At 32.2% G+C, this 18,466-nt stretch overlaps 1 protein-coding gene across 2 annotated transcripts in view; it reads left to right on the forward strand.

Moving 5' to 3' along the window:
* Window positions 1-18,466, forward strand: part of NIPBL (Nipped-B homolog (Drosophila)) — a 163,869-nt gene that overhangs the window by 141,421 nt on the left and 3,982 nt on the right. For both annotated transcript variants that reach the window (XM_004678099.1, XM_012721861.1), the window contains exons 34-44: window positions 698-834; window positions 4,254-4,394; window positions 4,506-4,599; window positions 5,103-5,257; window positions 5,774-5,864; window positions 7,768-7,941; window positions 8,329-8,519; window positions 10,382-10,489; window positions 11,219-11,419; window positions 15,115-15,261; window positions 16,844-17,118. In XM_004678099.1, the coding sequence (XP_004678156.1) occupies window positions 698-834; window positions 4,254-4,394; window positions 4,506-4,599; window positions 5,103-5,257; window positions 5,774-5,864; window positions 7,768-7,941; window positions 8,329-8,519; window positions 10,382-10,489; window positions 11,219-11,419; window positions 15,115-15,261; window positions 16,844-17,118 (1,714 nt within the window). The remainder of the gene's footprint in view (window positions 1-697; window positions 835-4,253; window positions 4,395-4,505; window positions 4,600-5,102; window positions 5,258-5,773; window positions 5,865-7,767; window positions 7,942-8,328; window positions 8,520-10,381; window positions 10,490-11,218; window positions 11,420-15,114; window positions 15,262-16,843; window positions 17,119-18,466) is intronic.

Raw genomic sequence — 18,466 nt, forward strand, 5'->3', positions numbered from 1 at the left:
TTTTTTTTTTTTTTTTTTTTTTCATTTTTCATGTGTACCTCTTTTGAGTTCCTTGTTTGGTTTACCCTGTTTTTTCCCTGTCCTAGATTTTAAAGGTGTTAAATGGTTTTACAATGTTAGAAAGTCTGAAAACTAATTTTCCTCCTAAGAACCATTATACCTCCTTACTAGCAACATTTTCCTCCCACCAGCACAGCATTTTATTTACTTTATTTACTTTACATTTCTAATGTAACTTTGGTCCAGTTTCTTAATTTTTTACCATCTTCTAACATTTTCAGTCACAGCTACATCTTTTTTTCCCAGTGTCCTTAGCTAATTTTTTCGTCTCTATCCTTAACTTTCTTTCCTAGAATTACTTCCATCCATTTTAGATATAACCAACACCTATTTATTCCCAAAAACCTAAACTTCATAAATTCACATTTTAACTTCATTCCTACTCCCTTCAGTGCAAAACTTGCCTTCCATAGTACAGCATCTTTGCTTTTTATTCTTAATGTTTGTAGTTTACTTTTAATAAATGTAGGTTATCAAGAAATGAAATACAAGAAGCCTGGTATTGTAGGATGCTAATCTGTTGTATTGAAGCATCTACTAAACTCAGGGGATGATATTGAACAATTTAAGTAATATCTGTATAATTTCCTTTGCCTTGTCATATTTTAGTGTCTTATTTCTCTGTTTGTTTTTCCAGACTCTGACAATAAAGGTGTGAATTCTGGAAGATTGGTAGCTTGCATAACCACTTTGTTTTTATTCAGCAAAATAAGACCCCAGCTCATGGTTAAACATGCCATGACTATGCAACCATATCTTACCACTAAATGTAGTGTAAGTATAGAACTGTCTTATTTTTCTGTCTTATATAAATCACACAGTATTTTAAATTTAGAATTAACATATTGTCATCTACTTTATCACTAATAAATCAACAGTATCACATGCACACATATATAGAATAGACTTATGCAAGTTTGTACATTGTTTTTCTAATAGAAAACTCAGGCTCCACTTCTCTTAACTTTTCAAGCCAAAATCAATAAATAATAAATATTGTAATGTCAGACTGTTGTAAGAGCACAAAGACACATGTAAACGTGTCAGATTCCTATTGTTAAAAAATTTACTATCTTAAGGATTCTGAATTTACTTTTCATTCACCACTTTTAATATATTTTTATTCATTTTTACAATACAGTAACATTGAATACAAAAACCTAGTATATCAGATATATTAAGCTGTTGTTTTAAGCAATATACATACTACATTTTCATAAAATCAGATGTAAAATTAAATAATCATTGGTTAAGTAAAATAATCCAGATCTTACAAGACAACAGGTTAAATGGCTCATTACAAATGCTAAATTTTAAAACATTCTAAAAACATTAAATGTAAATTTTTTTTTATGTTCCCAATGATTCTATGGAGCTAATTTTAATTTTACTACGTTTATTTTGCTCCTATCATGAATTTGGTGATCTTTATTGACAAATTCTAAGGGAAAAACTCAAGATGTCCTGAAAATTTTTAAGAGCTCTTAGCTCTTAAAAGCACCAAATGATAAATTACATTAAAAAAAGATATACTTCTGAGACCCTAATTCTATCTTTTGGTTTATATTAGGTGCAAAAATAAATTGATTAAAATCCAATTCATGCTAAAAATAATGATGAGTATTTATTGAATACAATAGTAAGCACTGAAGAATTTTACCTGCATTATTAGCTCATTTACTTTGTGAAGAAGTTACGACTATTATCTTAGTTTTAGGAAGGAAACTAAAGCTTAAAGAATATAATGTGCCCACTGTTATACCAATCCTAAAGCTAAAATTCAGTCCTGTGTCACTTTGTATCTAGGTTCTGGACAGTAATATAACCTGTATAAATAATCCCTATTTGAACAGTATTTTTTAAGCAATTATTTTGAAAACATTTTTGTATGATTTTAATGCATATATGTATATATACATATGTAAATATAAACAAGGTCATCTCATATATAATAATACTTTTTGGGGTTTTTTTTTTTGGTTTTTATATCCTGCATCCCCCACCCTATTTTTAGTCCTCCTCATTTCAGAATCAGCACTCTGTAGTATCCTTGCATGCCTTATCCATGCTTCTGTAATTGTGAACACAGGCATACATTTATAATACCAGCTGTTTGTTTTTTAATCAGTTCATTTTATGTACATACCTTTTTTATAATCTGAAATCACCTGATACTGGTATATTCCATTCTTTTGAATAGTTACATACTAACCATTTTATAGATGCCATGTGATTTATTCAGCCATTTCACATTTTGGCAATTATTTACATTATTTTCTGTTAATAGTCACAGCAAATAATTCCTTAATTAACACATTCTTATAGCTTTAAATACTGATGCTTTTATTTCTTTGAGATAGATTGAGAAATGAACTTGATAGGTTGAGGAAATTTTCTATAAGTCATGCCAGATTACTGATGGACATGTTTTAAATCAGAAAGCAGTAGCAATCAGCAACAATCTGTCATTTTTGTAATTAATATAAAGGGATAGTTCATTGTTGCTTCAGTTTCCCTTCCCTGACTTTTTAGATAGTTGAACTGTTTTTTCATATTAACCATTTGAATAAATTTTCTGTGATTAGAGCTATTTATATCATTTGCCCTTTTTGTCTTTGAATTGTCCTTTTATTTATCTGAAAACTTTAACTTCTTTAGATATCAAACCATGTAATATTACATATTTATTTCAGATTTACTATTATATCCTGCTGCTCTTTTACTTAATGATTTCCATCTCTCTTTAAACTTTTATTCTAGATTCTAAGATAGATTTACTTGATTTTCCAGATTGTTGAAATTGGTTGCAAAATCTTGGCAGTGATTTCAAATGAAATTATCTCACTGGACAACATTCTTCCATTATCCTTTAACTGATTCCCCCACTTATAGAAGTTAGTAGGAATGGGAGATGTCAGGAACCGGCAGGGTTTCTGGTTGTTAAAAGTATTCTTCTCATGCATTTATTTTTGTTGTTGTTGTTGTTGTTTTAATCCTGTGAATCTGGAATGGAAGAATGACCATAAGGTGGGAAAGCCTTTAACCAATTATCTTAATAAACTAAAATTATTAAAAATAAGTGGCAGTACCATTTTGCTAAGAATAATGTTAACTTGGCTAGATAAAAAAAAAATCTCAGAAGTCTTATTCCTTCAGAAAACAAAACAGTTTTGGCTTCTTTTTAGGCAGGGAATCTAGATGACTAGAGGACAGGGACTTTTTAATTATACATTCTCCAGTAACTTTGGAGTTTTTAAAAAAATGCTTTGTGTATATTTTTAAACTGCTTAGGTTTTTTTAAACTAAGATTTTAAACATTTTTAAAGTTCAGAAATGCTTTAAATTTTAAAAATAAATAACCTCACACTTAGTTCAGGAATTTTACATTTTCATCTATCATAAGGAAAGTTAATGTAGAACTTCACAACCTCAACACTACTGATATTTGGGGCCAAATTATTCTTTGTGGATAAGAACTGTTCTTAATGTTACAGGATTTAGCAGCTCTTTACCCTCTGTCCAACTAAATGCCCCATACCTCTGTTTTGGCAGTGAAAAATAACTCCATATTTGCCAACTATATGTACTCAACCCCAATTGAGAGCTATAGCGTTAACATACTCCAATTTGAAAAATCTAATTCTAACAATTTTATAGTACTAGGATTATAATATATAATACAATGATTTTAGTTAACATTACATAGTATGCTGTGTGATATTTAAGATAGTTAAGTAGATCTAAGAATTTTCACCACAGAGAAAACATTTTTATCTTTTCTTATTATTGTATCTATATGATGCTAAATGTTAACTAAACCTATTATGGTATTACTTTCAGATAATAAGTACACTTATTATGCCTTATGCTTATTTAGTGAAGTGTGTCAATTTGTCAAATACCTTTGTTCAGAATTGACTTGGGTTGTTTTTTAAGGGAAAAAAGAATAACTTTTTATAGCATTATAATAAGTGGCCCAAAGGTTACATAGTAAATTAGTGAGACTTAGAATCCAGCTTCTTGGCACTGTGTGGTATTCTTTCTTCCATACCTTAAAAAAGTTCTTCTCTAATAGTTTCTTTTTTTTAACTGAAACTTCTCATGAATAATACCTCAACCTCCCAATACATAAATTTGTATATAGTTTCTTTTCAGATTTTGATATTTATAAAGCACTAATTTTGTCCTTGTAGACACAAAATGATTTCATGGTTATCTGCAATGTTGCAAAAATCCTAGAGCTGGTTGTACCACTGATGGAACATCCAAGTGAAACTTTCCTTGCTACAATTGAAGAAGATCTAATGAAACTTATCATCAAATATGGCATGACTGTAAGCATTTAATTTATCATCCTTGTACCAACTAGTATGTAATTCACAATTTGCAACCCAATCATGTATTTTTACCTTTATCTAAATAGTAACATTTTCGGTATCTTTTAGGTGGTGCAACATTGTGTGAGCTGTCTTGGGGCAGTTGTAAATAAAGTGACACAAAATTTTAAATTTGTGTGGGCCTGTTTCAATAGATACTATGGTAAGTTTGGTGCCTTGACTTTAAAATTATCCTGTTAGCTATTTTGTATAAAAAAAAATTTAAATAGTCTTTGAAAAAAAAAAAAAGATTTATTTTATGCAGAGAAGAACTGGGGTTTAGGCCCGAGGTGCAGAAGGGGAGTTGAGAGGATTCACCAAAGACAGAATAGGGAGCGGAGCAGGCAGATTGACTGAAATACACCGCTGAGTGGAGCAGCAGGCCAGGAAGGAGAGGTTTGCTGCACCATGTGGGTCAGCTCCCAGGCCTGGGATCGAACTCAGGCTGGAGAGATGATAGCACTGAAACTAACCCCTGTACCAACAGGGAGGCTCCAATATTATTTTTTTTATACTTTTGAGTAGTAGTCTGGTATTTCTAGATATATCTAACACTTAAAACCATAGGTAAAATTGAATTGTAACTCATTAATGGAAATTACGTGGACTTAATAATTAAGTTCAAAGGTAATGGGTTTTTTATAAAAAGTATTACTTTTTTATTAGGTGCCATCTCAAAATTAAAAAGTCAGCACCAAGAGGACCCAAATAACACATCACTTCTAACAAACAAACCAGCACTTCTTAGATCCCTTTTCACTGTTGGAGCACTGTGTCGGCATTTTGATTTTGATCTGGAAGATTTTAAAGGCAACAGTAAGGTAAAAGCCTAATGTTAATTGACTTGTATGCTATAAAGTTAGAACTATGTGACTCTATAAATGGAAAATAACTGTAATAACCCAGAAAAGAAAAATTTGTAATAGTGCTGTTCAAAATGTGGTCCACAGACTGCCCTCTGATCCATGATCCATGTTTTTGGTCTGTAATTAATTAAAAGTTTACATAAAAGTTTTGTCAGCTTTGTAGTAGTGGACACACTATTTCTATCAGCTTGTTTTGTCTGTTTTTGCTTTGTTTTAGGTCTAACTTTCTCAATGGGTAATAAGCAGCATACCAACATACATTGTGGCATAAAGTTCTTTGTCACTGACCTTTATTTTAAATTTCATCTAAAATTATGAATTTGTTTATTGGTGATTTGTTCTGTAATTAAGCTCACATATGGAAGTTCTCATTGTTTTCTTTTAGGTAGTTTTTTCCTTTACAGTTGAAAACTGATCAAAATTATTATTCTTTATATATTGTAATGGGTTTTCTCCCCCACTCACCCATAGGTTAACATAAAGGATAAGGTACTTGAACTATTGATGTATTTTACAAAACACTCAGATGAAGAAGTACAAACAAAAGCCATCATCGGTCTAGGTAAGTTAAATATAATTTCTTTATAGCTTTTATTAGAGGCAGAACAATATTTTAAAATATTATGAGGCTAAATTACTGACTTTTTAAAGTATGTTTCCATTTGCAGTAGGATCTGGTCTATTGAATGTAGGACAAGGTTTAAAGCCATGTGAGTTCCATTCTTGGCTGAGCCAATGACTTCCTGGGTGACCTTGAGCAAGCCACATAATTTCTCTGTTCATCATTTTCCTTGTTAGTAAAATAGAGATGACAATACTATCTCTTACACCTACCTCGCAGGGTTCCGTAAGAACATTCATTAGAGCACTTTGAAAGAGAAAGATTATGTAGAATTTTTTTGCTGTTGCTTTTTTTTTTTTTTTTGCAATAGTTTGTCACATGTTTCTGCCACTTCCAGTTGAAACAGTGGGTGGTATATTTTTCTAATAGAGAAACACATGGTAAGCAAACTAGAAGGGACAGTTTATATATACCTGTCCATTTGTAATACTGATCTTATTTTTCCAGCAGCATTGATGTAATCGACACATACCATTTATGCAGAAGTTTAGGTTCTTGTAGTTTACCTGGAAAAATATTGGGTTTTGGAATAAATATAATAGAAAAGAATAGAATTAATGTACCTGAACTGAAACGATAAACTGTTTTGTTTGTTGTTTTTGATCTTACTTTGTGTAATTCATGTAAAGTTACTCAATGAGGTTAATTTATTTTGAAACTTGATATTGGTATCACCATAATATGCTTAGACTGTCATTTACATTATAATTGGTTATATAAAAATGAATAGTAAAATGTTCTAAATTATTCAAATCTCCTTGAATGTTCAAATGTTTGTTTTTAATTAAGTCTCATTACTCCATCTCTTTCAGAGAATTACATAACTATAGTGAAATTTCATGTATCCGTAGAGAGTTGTATTGTACCTTCAAGCCTCTGTGTTCCTTTGAATAGTCAATCTGGACCTAAGTTATATTAAAGGTTCAAAAATAATTGTGTTATATCTAATTCCAAGAAGAAATAATGGTTATTTTAACGCAATCAGCACAGTCCAGAGAAGAGTGCTTCCAGATCAGTTAATAAAGACATCTTGCCTGGGCCATAGTTATCCTGTGTGACCTTGGGCTAGTTATCTGATCACTCTATGCTTTGAGTTTAATTTGTTATTTGGAATCAACAATGTTTTCTATCATCAAGGATCTTGTTTTCATATTAGTAACTATTTTGTGCAAATAAACATGGATAATATTGTTTTGCTACTTATTACCTTGTGGTTAAATTTTAGCATTGTGGCTGCATTATAATGCCATATGAGAGATAAGTGGGTTCTATTTTTTACCTCTATTTAATTTTTAAATTATTCTTATTTCATCAAATGGATATATTTCAATTTTTTTTTTTTTTAAATAATGCTGGTATAGTATCTTCTGCTAGGGATTTAAAAAATGTTTGCAGACATTACCTCTTAAATCCTGAAAACATCCCTTTAAGGTAGGTGGGTGGTAAATATTATTGTCCCCATTTTACAGATGGAGAATTGAGGCACAGAGAGATTATGTGACTCACCCAAGGTCACACTACAAGTCAGTGGTGGAGCCAGGAATAGAACCCAAGACTCCTGACTCCTAATCCACTCCCCTAGCCACTAGGCCCTGCTCCCTCCTCAAGGTTTCCTCTTGTGTGACATTCTCCTTTGAAATGCAATTTCTTGTTTTTAATTCATGGGGAAAGAAGTACCTGCTCTAATACTTCTCTAGGTAAGGCCACCAGCATATTCTTCCAGTCATTTTAAGTTTACATTTTTGAAATAAGGAGCTCTTTATGTATTTTATTGACATTTTCATTAAATGTTATGTTTAATTTTAATATAAATATATCCAGAGATATTTTTTCTCCTCTTTAGGGTTTGCCTTTATTCAGCATCCAAGTCTCATGTTTGAGCAGGAGGTGAAAAATCTATATAATAATATATTATCTGATAAGAACTCCTCAGTAAATTTAAAAATACAAGTGTTAAAAAATCTCCAGACCTACTTACAAGAAGAGGATACACGTATGCAGCAAGCAGATAGAGATTGTAAGTACAAACATATTTGTTTTGTTTTGTTTTACTTTATAGTATAACCAGTTATGATATAGACCCTTTTTTTAAATCCAGGTACCTAAATTTCTTTATTCATAATGGAATTCAGTTAAAAAAAAAGTGCTCATTTCTATAGTTGGACTTTAGGGTAGTCTTAAACTCCTTAAAATAGTTTGCAAATTTTAATATATGTGCAAATTGACATTCTGAGGTAGAAGAGGGATTGTAGTTCTCAGCAGGCTTTCAGTGACCAATCCAAAAATTATTGAAAATTATAGTCCAGTTCCTATAATAATTTGTGCTTTGCGTTGTGCGTGAACTGATATATTTAATTTTAAGTTAGGATATATTTGTTCTTATGTGTATTTACTTCTTTTGTAGGGAAGAAAGTAGCAAAACAGGAAGACTTAAAAGAGATGGGTGATGTTTCCTCAGGGATGAGTAGTTCCATCATGCAGCTTTACCTCAAACAGGTGCTTGAGGCGTTTTTTCACACCCAGTCAAGTGTACGCCACTTTGCCCTAAATGTCATTGCATTGACTCTAAACCAAGGTCTAATTCATCCCGTTCAGGTAAGTATGTTTTATTGCAGCAGCTCTAAAAGAGGCAGAGTTGTTGTCATTTGATAACATTATGATTAGAGATTAGCTATTTCTTTATTCAGCTTATTTTTTATTCTAAACTATTTAGAGTCCAAGTTTTAGTCCATCTCTTAGGTTGTTTTTACTGACAGATTTTTGTATATTCATAGTGTCTCTCTTAAACAAGTTTCCATTTGCTCTTCATAGACTAAATACTCAGAATCATTTTTCTAAGTAGGGGTGAAAGGTTTGTTTAATCCACGTTGCCTTTTATCCATAAGAATCAATAGCACACAATATTAAAAGAATTCACTGGGGTTAAAAATATAATCTAACAAACAGGGTAGATTTTAATCCATGGAAAATTAAATTATATAATCTAAACTCAGTTTCTTCATCTATAAATTGGAGGTAAATCAGCTTTTCACTATCTGAAAGCACTAATTAAAGGGTTAATGTTGTAATAAACGCATTTACTAGTGTTATAAGAATTGACATCTAATGGTGATGGAACAGTATTCATCAGTTTGACATGTTCCAGAAAATACCAGCAGTTACAGAAGTGGATTTAGTAGATAACCAAAGCCTATATCCCCTTCAAAATTTTTATTTTAGCTGTTTTTCATCAAACATTTTCTAAAATATCCTTTATTAAAATGTACTGCTTTTTTCCATGAGACCTGACCTGAAACAAAACAAACTAATGAATGTGACAATCTAGGCTGTTCTTGGTAATAATAATGGCTTACCGCCATCAAAATCTGTTAGTAAAATATATAATAGTATGTTAAGACTCACATATTTGAGATACTTAAGGCTCTTTGCTTATATTTGAGATGTCCTTACGCAGTTGTCTTTTTTTAACCATACGTGTATTTTTGAATTTTTCTTTGAAATTGCACACCTACAAATATATTGAGTGATACAATGAACTTCTCTGTACTCTTCACGTATATTCACCATTTGTGAACATCTTACCACATTTGCTTTCTCTCTCTTCTTACATAGTTATTTCTGAATCATTTGATAGTACGTTTCAAATACTGTGATTCTTTACCTTTATACATTTTAGCATATATCTTCATAGAACCTAAGGCAATCTCTTAGGAACCATAAAGCAGTCTTCAAATTCAGGAAATTTAACATTGATACACTACTATCTAATTGATAGTCCAGTTTCAGATCACTCCAGTTTAACAAATAAAATTCTTCTTTACCCCTCTTCTCCACCAGTACCTCCCCCATTCCGAATTGAATACCATCCATTTTAGTTAATACCTTTTTTTTTTTTTTTTAGTTTGTTAGTCATTTTTTTTCTGGCGTCCTCACTGCTTGCTGTTTCATACCAACTTAACATTAAATAGTGGTATTTCTGGAATTTAGAAGTGTAATGAGTATGACTGTTAATGAATATTAAGTGGCCAACTCTCTGGTCATTGAAACCATATCTAAAATCAACTTTGTGAAAAGAGTTGAGTATGAAAGACACATTTTTTGCCCTACATTAGTTTTACATAGTAAATTCGGTCAAACTTGAAAAACAACTTTATGCCTGATTTGTAGTATATATTAGAATATCAAATGAATGTTCTTAGAATGGGAGACTTTAATGTTTAATGACCTTTAAACTCACACTGAAATTATTTCAATTTTACCATATCAGTTCAGTATTTGATGATGTACTAGGACTTCTTGCTTTATGGTAAATCTAAAGGAAGATTAATAATTTTTTTAAAAAAGAATGGTATGTATAGGAAGGCTGTAGAACAAAATTCACTGATAATACATTGAGTCTTAACATGTATGGCTTTTACTACTCCAGTGTCATATAAATCCTTTATTTTTATTTATAGTGTGTTCCATATTTAATTGCTATGGGCACAGACCCAGAACCAGCTATGCGGAACAAGGCCGATCAGCAGCTTGTGGAAATAGACAAAAAATATGCTGGGTTCATTCATGTAAGTATTTTTAAACCATATAACCTAAATGTAAGCTCTTTTTTTTTTCTTTTTAAAAGATTCATTTATTTATACATACAGAACTGGGGGACAGGCCAGAGGCTCAGGGACAGTGAGAGGATTCACCAGAGACAGAGTGGGGGACAGAATAAACAGATTGACTAATAATCAGTACACTGCTGAGGGGAGCAATGGGCAGGTCAGGAGAGGACTGCTGCACTTTAACCCATTGGCCACCAGGGAGAGCCCATAAGCTGCTTTTTTTGACAAATGTTCTATCCACAATCAATTACAGTAAAATATTTTGCTTAGTATTGACTACTCCTAAGATTGTCCCCTAATATGTTCTTGTTCAAAATTAAAGATAATTCTTAAGAACAGAGATGTGCATTCTAAAACTCAGGATGCATATGTTCTATTGTATGCGATGTGGCTGCAGTAGTTCTTTGGGGTCTTGACTTTTTTCTTCTGTAAAATGAGGAAATAGCAATAGATGGTCCCTAATGTTCCTTCTAGCATTTGCAGTCTATGGTTATCTTACTTTAAATAAGAAAACCAAATAATGAAGTTAGCCTCAGACTGTAATGCTTACAGTACATTTTTATTATTTTTTTATTCAAGAAACATTGTTTTACAATACTAGAAGTTTTAACAGTACAGCTTTGCAGTATGTTTTTAAGTTGACTTTTTATTTTTGTGACAAAAAAATGAGGAGTTTGTTTATTTCAGATGAAAGCAGTGGCTGGTATGAAGATGTCTTACCAGGTACAACAGGCAATCAACACATGCCTAAAAGACCCTGTGAGGGGCTTCAGGCAAGATGAGTCCTCTAGTGCTTTGTGTTCACACCTCTACTCCATGATCCGTGGAAACCGCCAGCACAGACGAGCCTTTCTAATTTCTTTACTCAACCTCTTTGATGACACAGCAGTAAGCATGAAAATCTTATTACCTTAAGAAAATAAATGTTCAATAAATTGTATGCCTGATAAGTCAGCACTTTTTAAATGTTACCTTTTCAATAAATAGTAGTGACAATTAAGTGTGTTCTGTTTAAGTCTTTAGTATTACTTATAAGGAACAGATTCTAAACTAAAGGAATCTTGGTATAAAAATAAATAAAAGAAGGGATAAAATTTGTGTTTCCATACGGATTATCATATAAACTTTGATAGTAGTTCTTGTAAGCATACTTTTAAATAAGCTATATCACTAAACTTTCGCTTTCATGGATAGTTTACCTAAATAAATGAGGTGAAATTTCCCTTGTTTTTGTTATATTTGCATAATATTTGAAGAAGGGTTCAAGCTTCTTTTAGGTTTCTGGATGCTGAGGTCTCTTCTTGCTCGATATGCCTGCCTTAATGAAGATCCTACTTTTATTAAATTAAAATTCTGATACTTTGGGTTTTTTCACAAGTTTCATTGGCCAGTACCATAAGCCAAAAAAGTAGAATATTCTATTCTTTAACCTTAATGTAGTCATTTATTTTGCATAAATATTTACTTAGCACCTGCTGCGTGCTAGCCTCTGCTAAGACATGAAAATGAAAATGGTAAGTAGGGGCAAATATGGTATCTGCCTAAGTAAATATTACTGATTTATCCTTATATAAAAGCTTTAAAAAGAGCAAAAGAAAAGTTTTCTTGTTCTTATTACTTGATAGCTTGATTTTGTTGCTATTCTAACACCAGAGTTGATCAGTGGAGTAAAATTTAAATTACCAAAATGTAAAGACTTATTAGACCTCTTCTGTGGATCTCCAGTAAATTTTACACACATTTTAGAAATATTGGAATATAATCTTACACCATCATTCTATAGTCAGTATTAAACTTTCATTGCATGTAGGTCATTGTACTCAGAGTACATACTGGAATGATGCAATGATCTTACCCTCTTTGGATCTTATCTTCTATTGGGGGACAAGACACAGAGTAAGGAACTAAATAATAATTAAAGGTTAGTGTATCCTGAGTATTAGATAGCTTAGAACAATGATTCTGCTTTTGTCCTTGTCTTTCTCCTGAACTTCATTGCTACTATATATCATTAGCTCAATATCCTGTCACCTCAACATACGAAATGCTAAACTGGAAATACAGCTCTCATAATACAGTGCTTTCTTCTGATGACCTCTAACAAAGAATTTTTCCTCAGTAGTAGAAGAAAAATCACTTAAGAACAGTAAAGGGGATTAGATGAGATGGAGCTTTTTTTTTTTTTAATTTTGTAAGTTTATTTTTACATCATTTTGTACATTTTTTTTTCCATCTCAATTGTAATCCCCATGGGTTTCCCGTCACCCGTGTGCCATCACCATAATCCCGTGCATTTCCCTCCCCACCCCCCACCCCACACCCCCGTTTTTGATCCCATTCCCCACTCCACCCCCACAAAATGTCTGGTATATGGCTGTTCATTATTCTTGTTATTTTCTGTCCTGGTCCATTATACTCCTGCTATGAGTGAAACCATCCGGTATTTTTCTTTCTCTTTCTGGCTTATCTCACTAAGCATGATCTTTTCCAGCTCGAGATAGAGCTATTTTTTTTTTATAGCAAAGATGTTGAAGCATTTTATTTTATATCCATTTATAGTGCAGAATTGGCTAACATTAATGCTGTGTGTTGAGTTTGTAATTTTTTTTATTAAAAAGTTTATTTTTACATCATTTTTCACATTTTTTTTTTTCATCTCAATTGTAATCCCCACGGGTTTCCCATCACCAAATCACCCCTGTGCCACCACCATAGTCCCGTGCATTTCCCTCCCTTCCCCCCCCCCCCCCCCCGTTTTTGATCCCATTCCCCACTCCACCCCCACAGAATGTCTCTGGTCTATGGTTGTTCATTATTTTTGTTATTTTCTCGCCTGGTCCATTATACTCCATGAGTGAAACCATCCTGTATTTTTCTTTCTCTTTCTGGCTTATCTCACTAAGCATGATCTTTTCCAGCTCGAGATAGAGCTATTTTAAGGAGGATGAAAACAAAACTACAAAGATAAATATCTATGGAAAATATTGAACAAATTTGTTACTTGACTAAGTAGAAAGGTCTTAGTGAAGTATGACTATGGAACACCTTGTAGACAGTAGAAAAAACAGTTTAAAATGTTTGAATAAAATTCCACAGGTCATTTTAGGAAAATATTTTCAGCATTTTTTGTTCACACTAAGGTAATAAGGAATTGACCTGACTGTAGGAAAGGAAAGAATAGACAATGGAAAAAGAAAAGAACATTGAGAGGGAAGAATAAGTTAAATGAGAATAGTAAAAAGAAAAGATTTTTTTTTTTTTTTGGTCCTGAGCATCTCAGCAATAGGATTATTGTTAAGAGCAGTTTAAAAGGTATTGGCTTGAAAAGGACTTAGAAGAGGACTAAATCATAGAGTAACTAAGAGAAAAATTAAGGGGCGGGGGGGTGCATTTCAGGAAGATGAATAATAGTGTCTGATGTTAAATAAGCCCAGGAGAATAAGAAGCTAATGAAACAGGATGTAATATTTGGTAGACAGAAAATCAAACTGAGCAACAGCGGAATTATTTTAATTAAAGAGTGGCAGGGAAGACAAGAGAGGAAGAAGCACTCAACTTCTTTTGAGAAGTTAGATTTTGAAAGGATGGGTAATGTAGAACTTTTTTTACTTTACTTTTATAAAATGTAGAACTTTTAAGACCAGTTAAATTTCAGAGCTTTAAGATCCTAAACACTTATAGTTTTATGACGAAATATATATGGAAATATATAAAATTAATAGATAAGGTAGGGGTTTTTTGCCTCATTTCTCAACATCAACCTGTAAGTATTGGCATATATTGAAAAAAAATTTTAAATAGTTTCATTCTCATAAATATTAATAGCAAGTTTATTTCATAAGTCCTGTGGGATTTTATTGTCCCTGCTGCTGTGAGATTTTATGCTGTTTGGATGGTAGGATAGAAAATAGGATAAGAAGGGATTGCTTTTTGATTGCTAGATTTTCTCTTTTATAAACTGTTAACTTATAAAGGAATTTATTTACTTACCTTTCTGTTTATATTCTGTGTGATCATGAAATGCTGAAAGTCTCTCCTACGTAAAACAATCAACTAGTAGTTACCATAATTTTTCCCTTAAATCTTGTATACCTCAGTTTTTACAGTGCAAAACTGTATTGACCTAACAATTCTTATATGAGAGGTTTTTTTTAAATACATATATTACTAGTTATTTTGAGGACAGGATAGTAATTGTGTATAACTAATCTCCAAAAGGGGTAAACTCTTTAGAAATATAATGACAAATAATTATGAATTTATATGCATTATTTGTGATGTCCTATGGATTCCTAACAAAGACTTAATATACTCTGTAAAGAGACTTCATGGAATTCAACTTAGTTGTACTAAAAAGTTTCACTCTTTGTCTTACTAAGGTATCATGGTATAAAGTAACATTATGAAATCTCTTAAAGTGGTATAAGGTTATCTTTTAAATTCCATTCTGTTCCCCCTTCATTTTTTCTTCCCTTTTTTTCTTTATCCCTTAACTGAGGTGAAAGTTTATTTTGTTTTTAAAGACTTTGGGTGGATTTCTAGATTGTCCACTAAATATGTATACCTCTTTTTTAAATTTACAGAAAACAGAAGTGAATATGCTCTTGTATATAGCAGACAATCTAGCCTGTTTTCCATACCAGACACAAGAAGAACCGTTGTTTATAATGCATCATATAGACATTACACTCTCAGTTTCTGGTAGTAACCTACTCCAGTCATTCAAGGAGGTAAGTTACACATGTTACTATTCTTAATGTATCTGTTCAAGTGCTGACATGCTATTTTCACCATTTGGTGTTTCTCGCTTTTTTTAATTATCACAGGTATTTAAGATTTTTTAAAGTGAATTTATTGAATACTGGGCAGTGCTTGAATTGGGGAGATAAGAGTGTTGCCATTTCATTTCTAAATAAATTTAACTTAAAAAATCTAAAACCTTTCCATTCCATGTCATCTGGGTAGCTTTTATAAAGGAATATATATCAGTTATTGTATTGTTAGGCAACCACTTCTCTATGCCTTCACTTTGAGCACTGACTTTTAAGTATTTGATGTCCACTCATATATTCATCTAAGTCCCATTTTTAAAGCTCATGCTGTTCTATAAATCTGGTAATGTTGTAGGTCATATAGCACAGTTGAAGATACAAATTTTTATTTATGTGTGTGTGTGTATGTATATGTGTATAAAGCTTGCTTACAAGGAAACACAAAAGATTTATAATACTGTTTATTTCCTTGCCCTAAAATGGCTTATTGTATACTCCAAAATCTCTACTGCACATCTTTCATTATATATATATCTTCTGTGATTTTTCAATACCAGTGTAGCACTGGGTATATGGTAGATTCTCATTAATTCTTCACAAATTATTTGGAATATTATCATGTGCCTTATGTTACAGTTGGACCTCATTTTACACAATCGTAAAATTCAACCTGTTGGAACCAAAAAAATAGATTATTTTAGTACCAAAGTTTGGAAGTACAGAAGTATCTAAACCCTTGCTACTTGAAGTGTGGACAAAGCACTGATCTCACTTGAGAGCTTGTTAGAACTATAAAACCTCAGATAACACCCCCATACCTGCTGAAACAGTCTGTTTTTAATAAAATCCCTAACTCTTATGTGCATAAAGTTGAGAAATAATTTCTCAGAAATTTTGCCACTATATAATTTTGCTTCATTAGCTGTAAATATATCCTATAGCTGTAAATATATCCATCTTATTTCTTGATAGCTAATTTTTTTTTACTTCTTTGTAATCTGTACTTCCCTCCCCCCTTCTTTTTTTTTTTTTCCCCCTTCTTTCTTTTTAAGAACTAATGGTTTCATAAACCAAAGATTCAGTTTAAGTATTTACTAAAAGCTGTAGATTATCTTAAAAGGGAGAGTTTGATAGAAGTTTAGGTTGTTAAGGGTCTTATTTGCTCCCCAGTTAGATTATAATTACTGCTTCTCTATATATAATAACTTTACTATGTGCCAAACTGATAACTTCACTAACTTACTTTTCATGCTAACTAAATGAGAAAGTTGCTTCCCTTTGAATAGTATTTCATTAGGTGTTTTGGTGGGAAGAAGGAAGTTGCTTGGTAGTATGAATTATATGTGGTTTTATAAGGTCTTGGAACCTAATTTTTGCCCAAATGGTTATATCTCCATTACATGGTGTCAAGGCAGAGTTTCAATACAGAAATATTAATTTAAGTACACATTTTGAAACTGTTAAATGGGACATTATGTATATTTATTAGTAGTATTTTGTTTTTATGGTGTTTCAAACAGAAGTTATCTCTTTGTTTCAGTCTATGGTAAAAGACAAAAGGAAAGAGAGAAAATCATCACCCAATAAAGAAAATGAGTCAAGTGAGAGTGAAGAAGAAGTTTCCAGGCCTCGGAAATCACGGAAACGTGTAGATTCAGATTCAGATTCAGATTCAGAAGATGATATAAATTCAGTGATGAAATGTTTGCCAGAAAATTCAGCTCCTTTAATTGAGTTTGCAAATGTCTCCCAGGGTATTTTATTGCTTCTGATGTTAAAACAGCATTTGAAGAATCTCTGTGGATTTTCTGATAGGTAAGGTTACATAAACAGTAAGAGAAAGACCTTTATTCTGTTCAAATAAAAAGAAACATCAAACCCAGTTTTAATTGTATGCTATAATGTTGAAAATGATCCTTAAGAAAGTTTATTATTATTACTATGTAGTATTTTGATACATGATATATACCATAATCTATCCATATTGTTATTAAAGAGAGGAAAAACAGATTCCCTTTCTTGACGGTAATGCATCACCTATTTAAAACCTTATTTTGGAGCTCTCCCTGGTGGCGCAACAGGTTGGAGCACAGCACTGCAAGCTAGCTGCAGACGCTTTAGTGTGGGGTTCAATCCCCAGCCCCAGAGGTGATCCACATGGCGAGGAAGACCTCTCCTGGCCTGCCCACTGCTCCCCTCATCAGTGTACTTCGTAGATCTGCCTGTTCTGCTCCCCCCTGTCTGGTGAATTCTCTCACCACCCCTGTACCCCAGTTATGTATGCATAAATAAATAAATCTTTTAAAAAAGAAAGATAGACTTATGGTAATTTCCTTAGAATGCTTGTATTAGAGAATTAAGCTACTATTAAAATAGATTGCAAATTTAAATATTTAAAGACTGAATGAAAAATAGATGGAGACGAACTGGACTGAATGTTAACAGTTCCAAATAGTTTTTAATGTGCTCTATAAAGAGATTTTAAGAGTATTAATTGTTGTGAATGTCATGAAAGTTTGGTCATTTTCCACATTCATTGAAACATTACATTAGGAATCATGAAATCAGATGTTAATACAGGGTAGAAGAAGAGACTATGGTTATCAAACTTCTCAGGCATTCTTAAAATTGTTGCCACAGAAGAAGGTGGACACAATGTGACCAGAGTTTCTACTTTTTTTTAAAAAGATTTATTTATTTATGCATACAAGAACTTTGGTATAGGCCAGAGGTGGTGGTGGGGTGGTGGTGAAAGAATTCACCAGAGACAGAGTAGGGAACAGAACAAGCAGATCTACTGAAATACACTGCTGAGGGGAGAGCAGTGGTCAAGACATGAGAGATGCCAGTTGGGTCAGCTTGAACTAAAGCCGTAGGAACTGATGCTAGCTAGCTTCATAGCACATAGTGAATGAATAGTTTGGAGTGTTGGAATAGACATGAAAAGTAAACCAGTTAGGTGATGCTAAGTAATTACACTAAAAGTGTTTTACAGTCAGAAATGGATATTAGGAAATGGTTATGAGAAACTGCTTTCATTTAAATGATGACTCTAGTCAGGATAAATAATAATTGAAACAAGATTATTCTTTTTTTTTTTTTTTAAAGATTTATTTATTTATTCATACAGAACTGGGGTACAGGCCAGAGGCTCAGGGGCGGT

Source organism: Condylura cristata, unplaced genomic scaffold (genome assembly GCF_000260355.1).
Source record: "Condylura cristata isolate star-nosed mole 26May11 unplaced genomic scaffold, ConCri1.0 scaffold00007, whole genome shotgun sequence".
Lineage (NCBI taxonomy): Eukaryota > Metazoa > Chordata > Mammalia > Eulipotyphla > Talpidae > Condylura > Condylura cristata.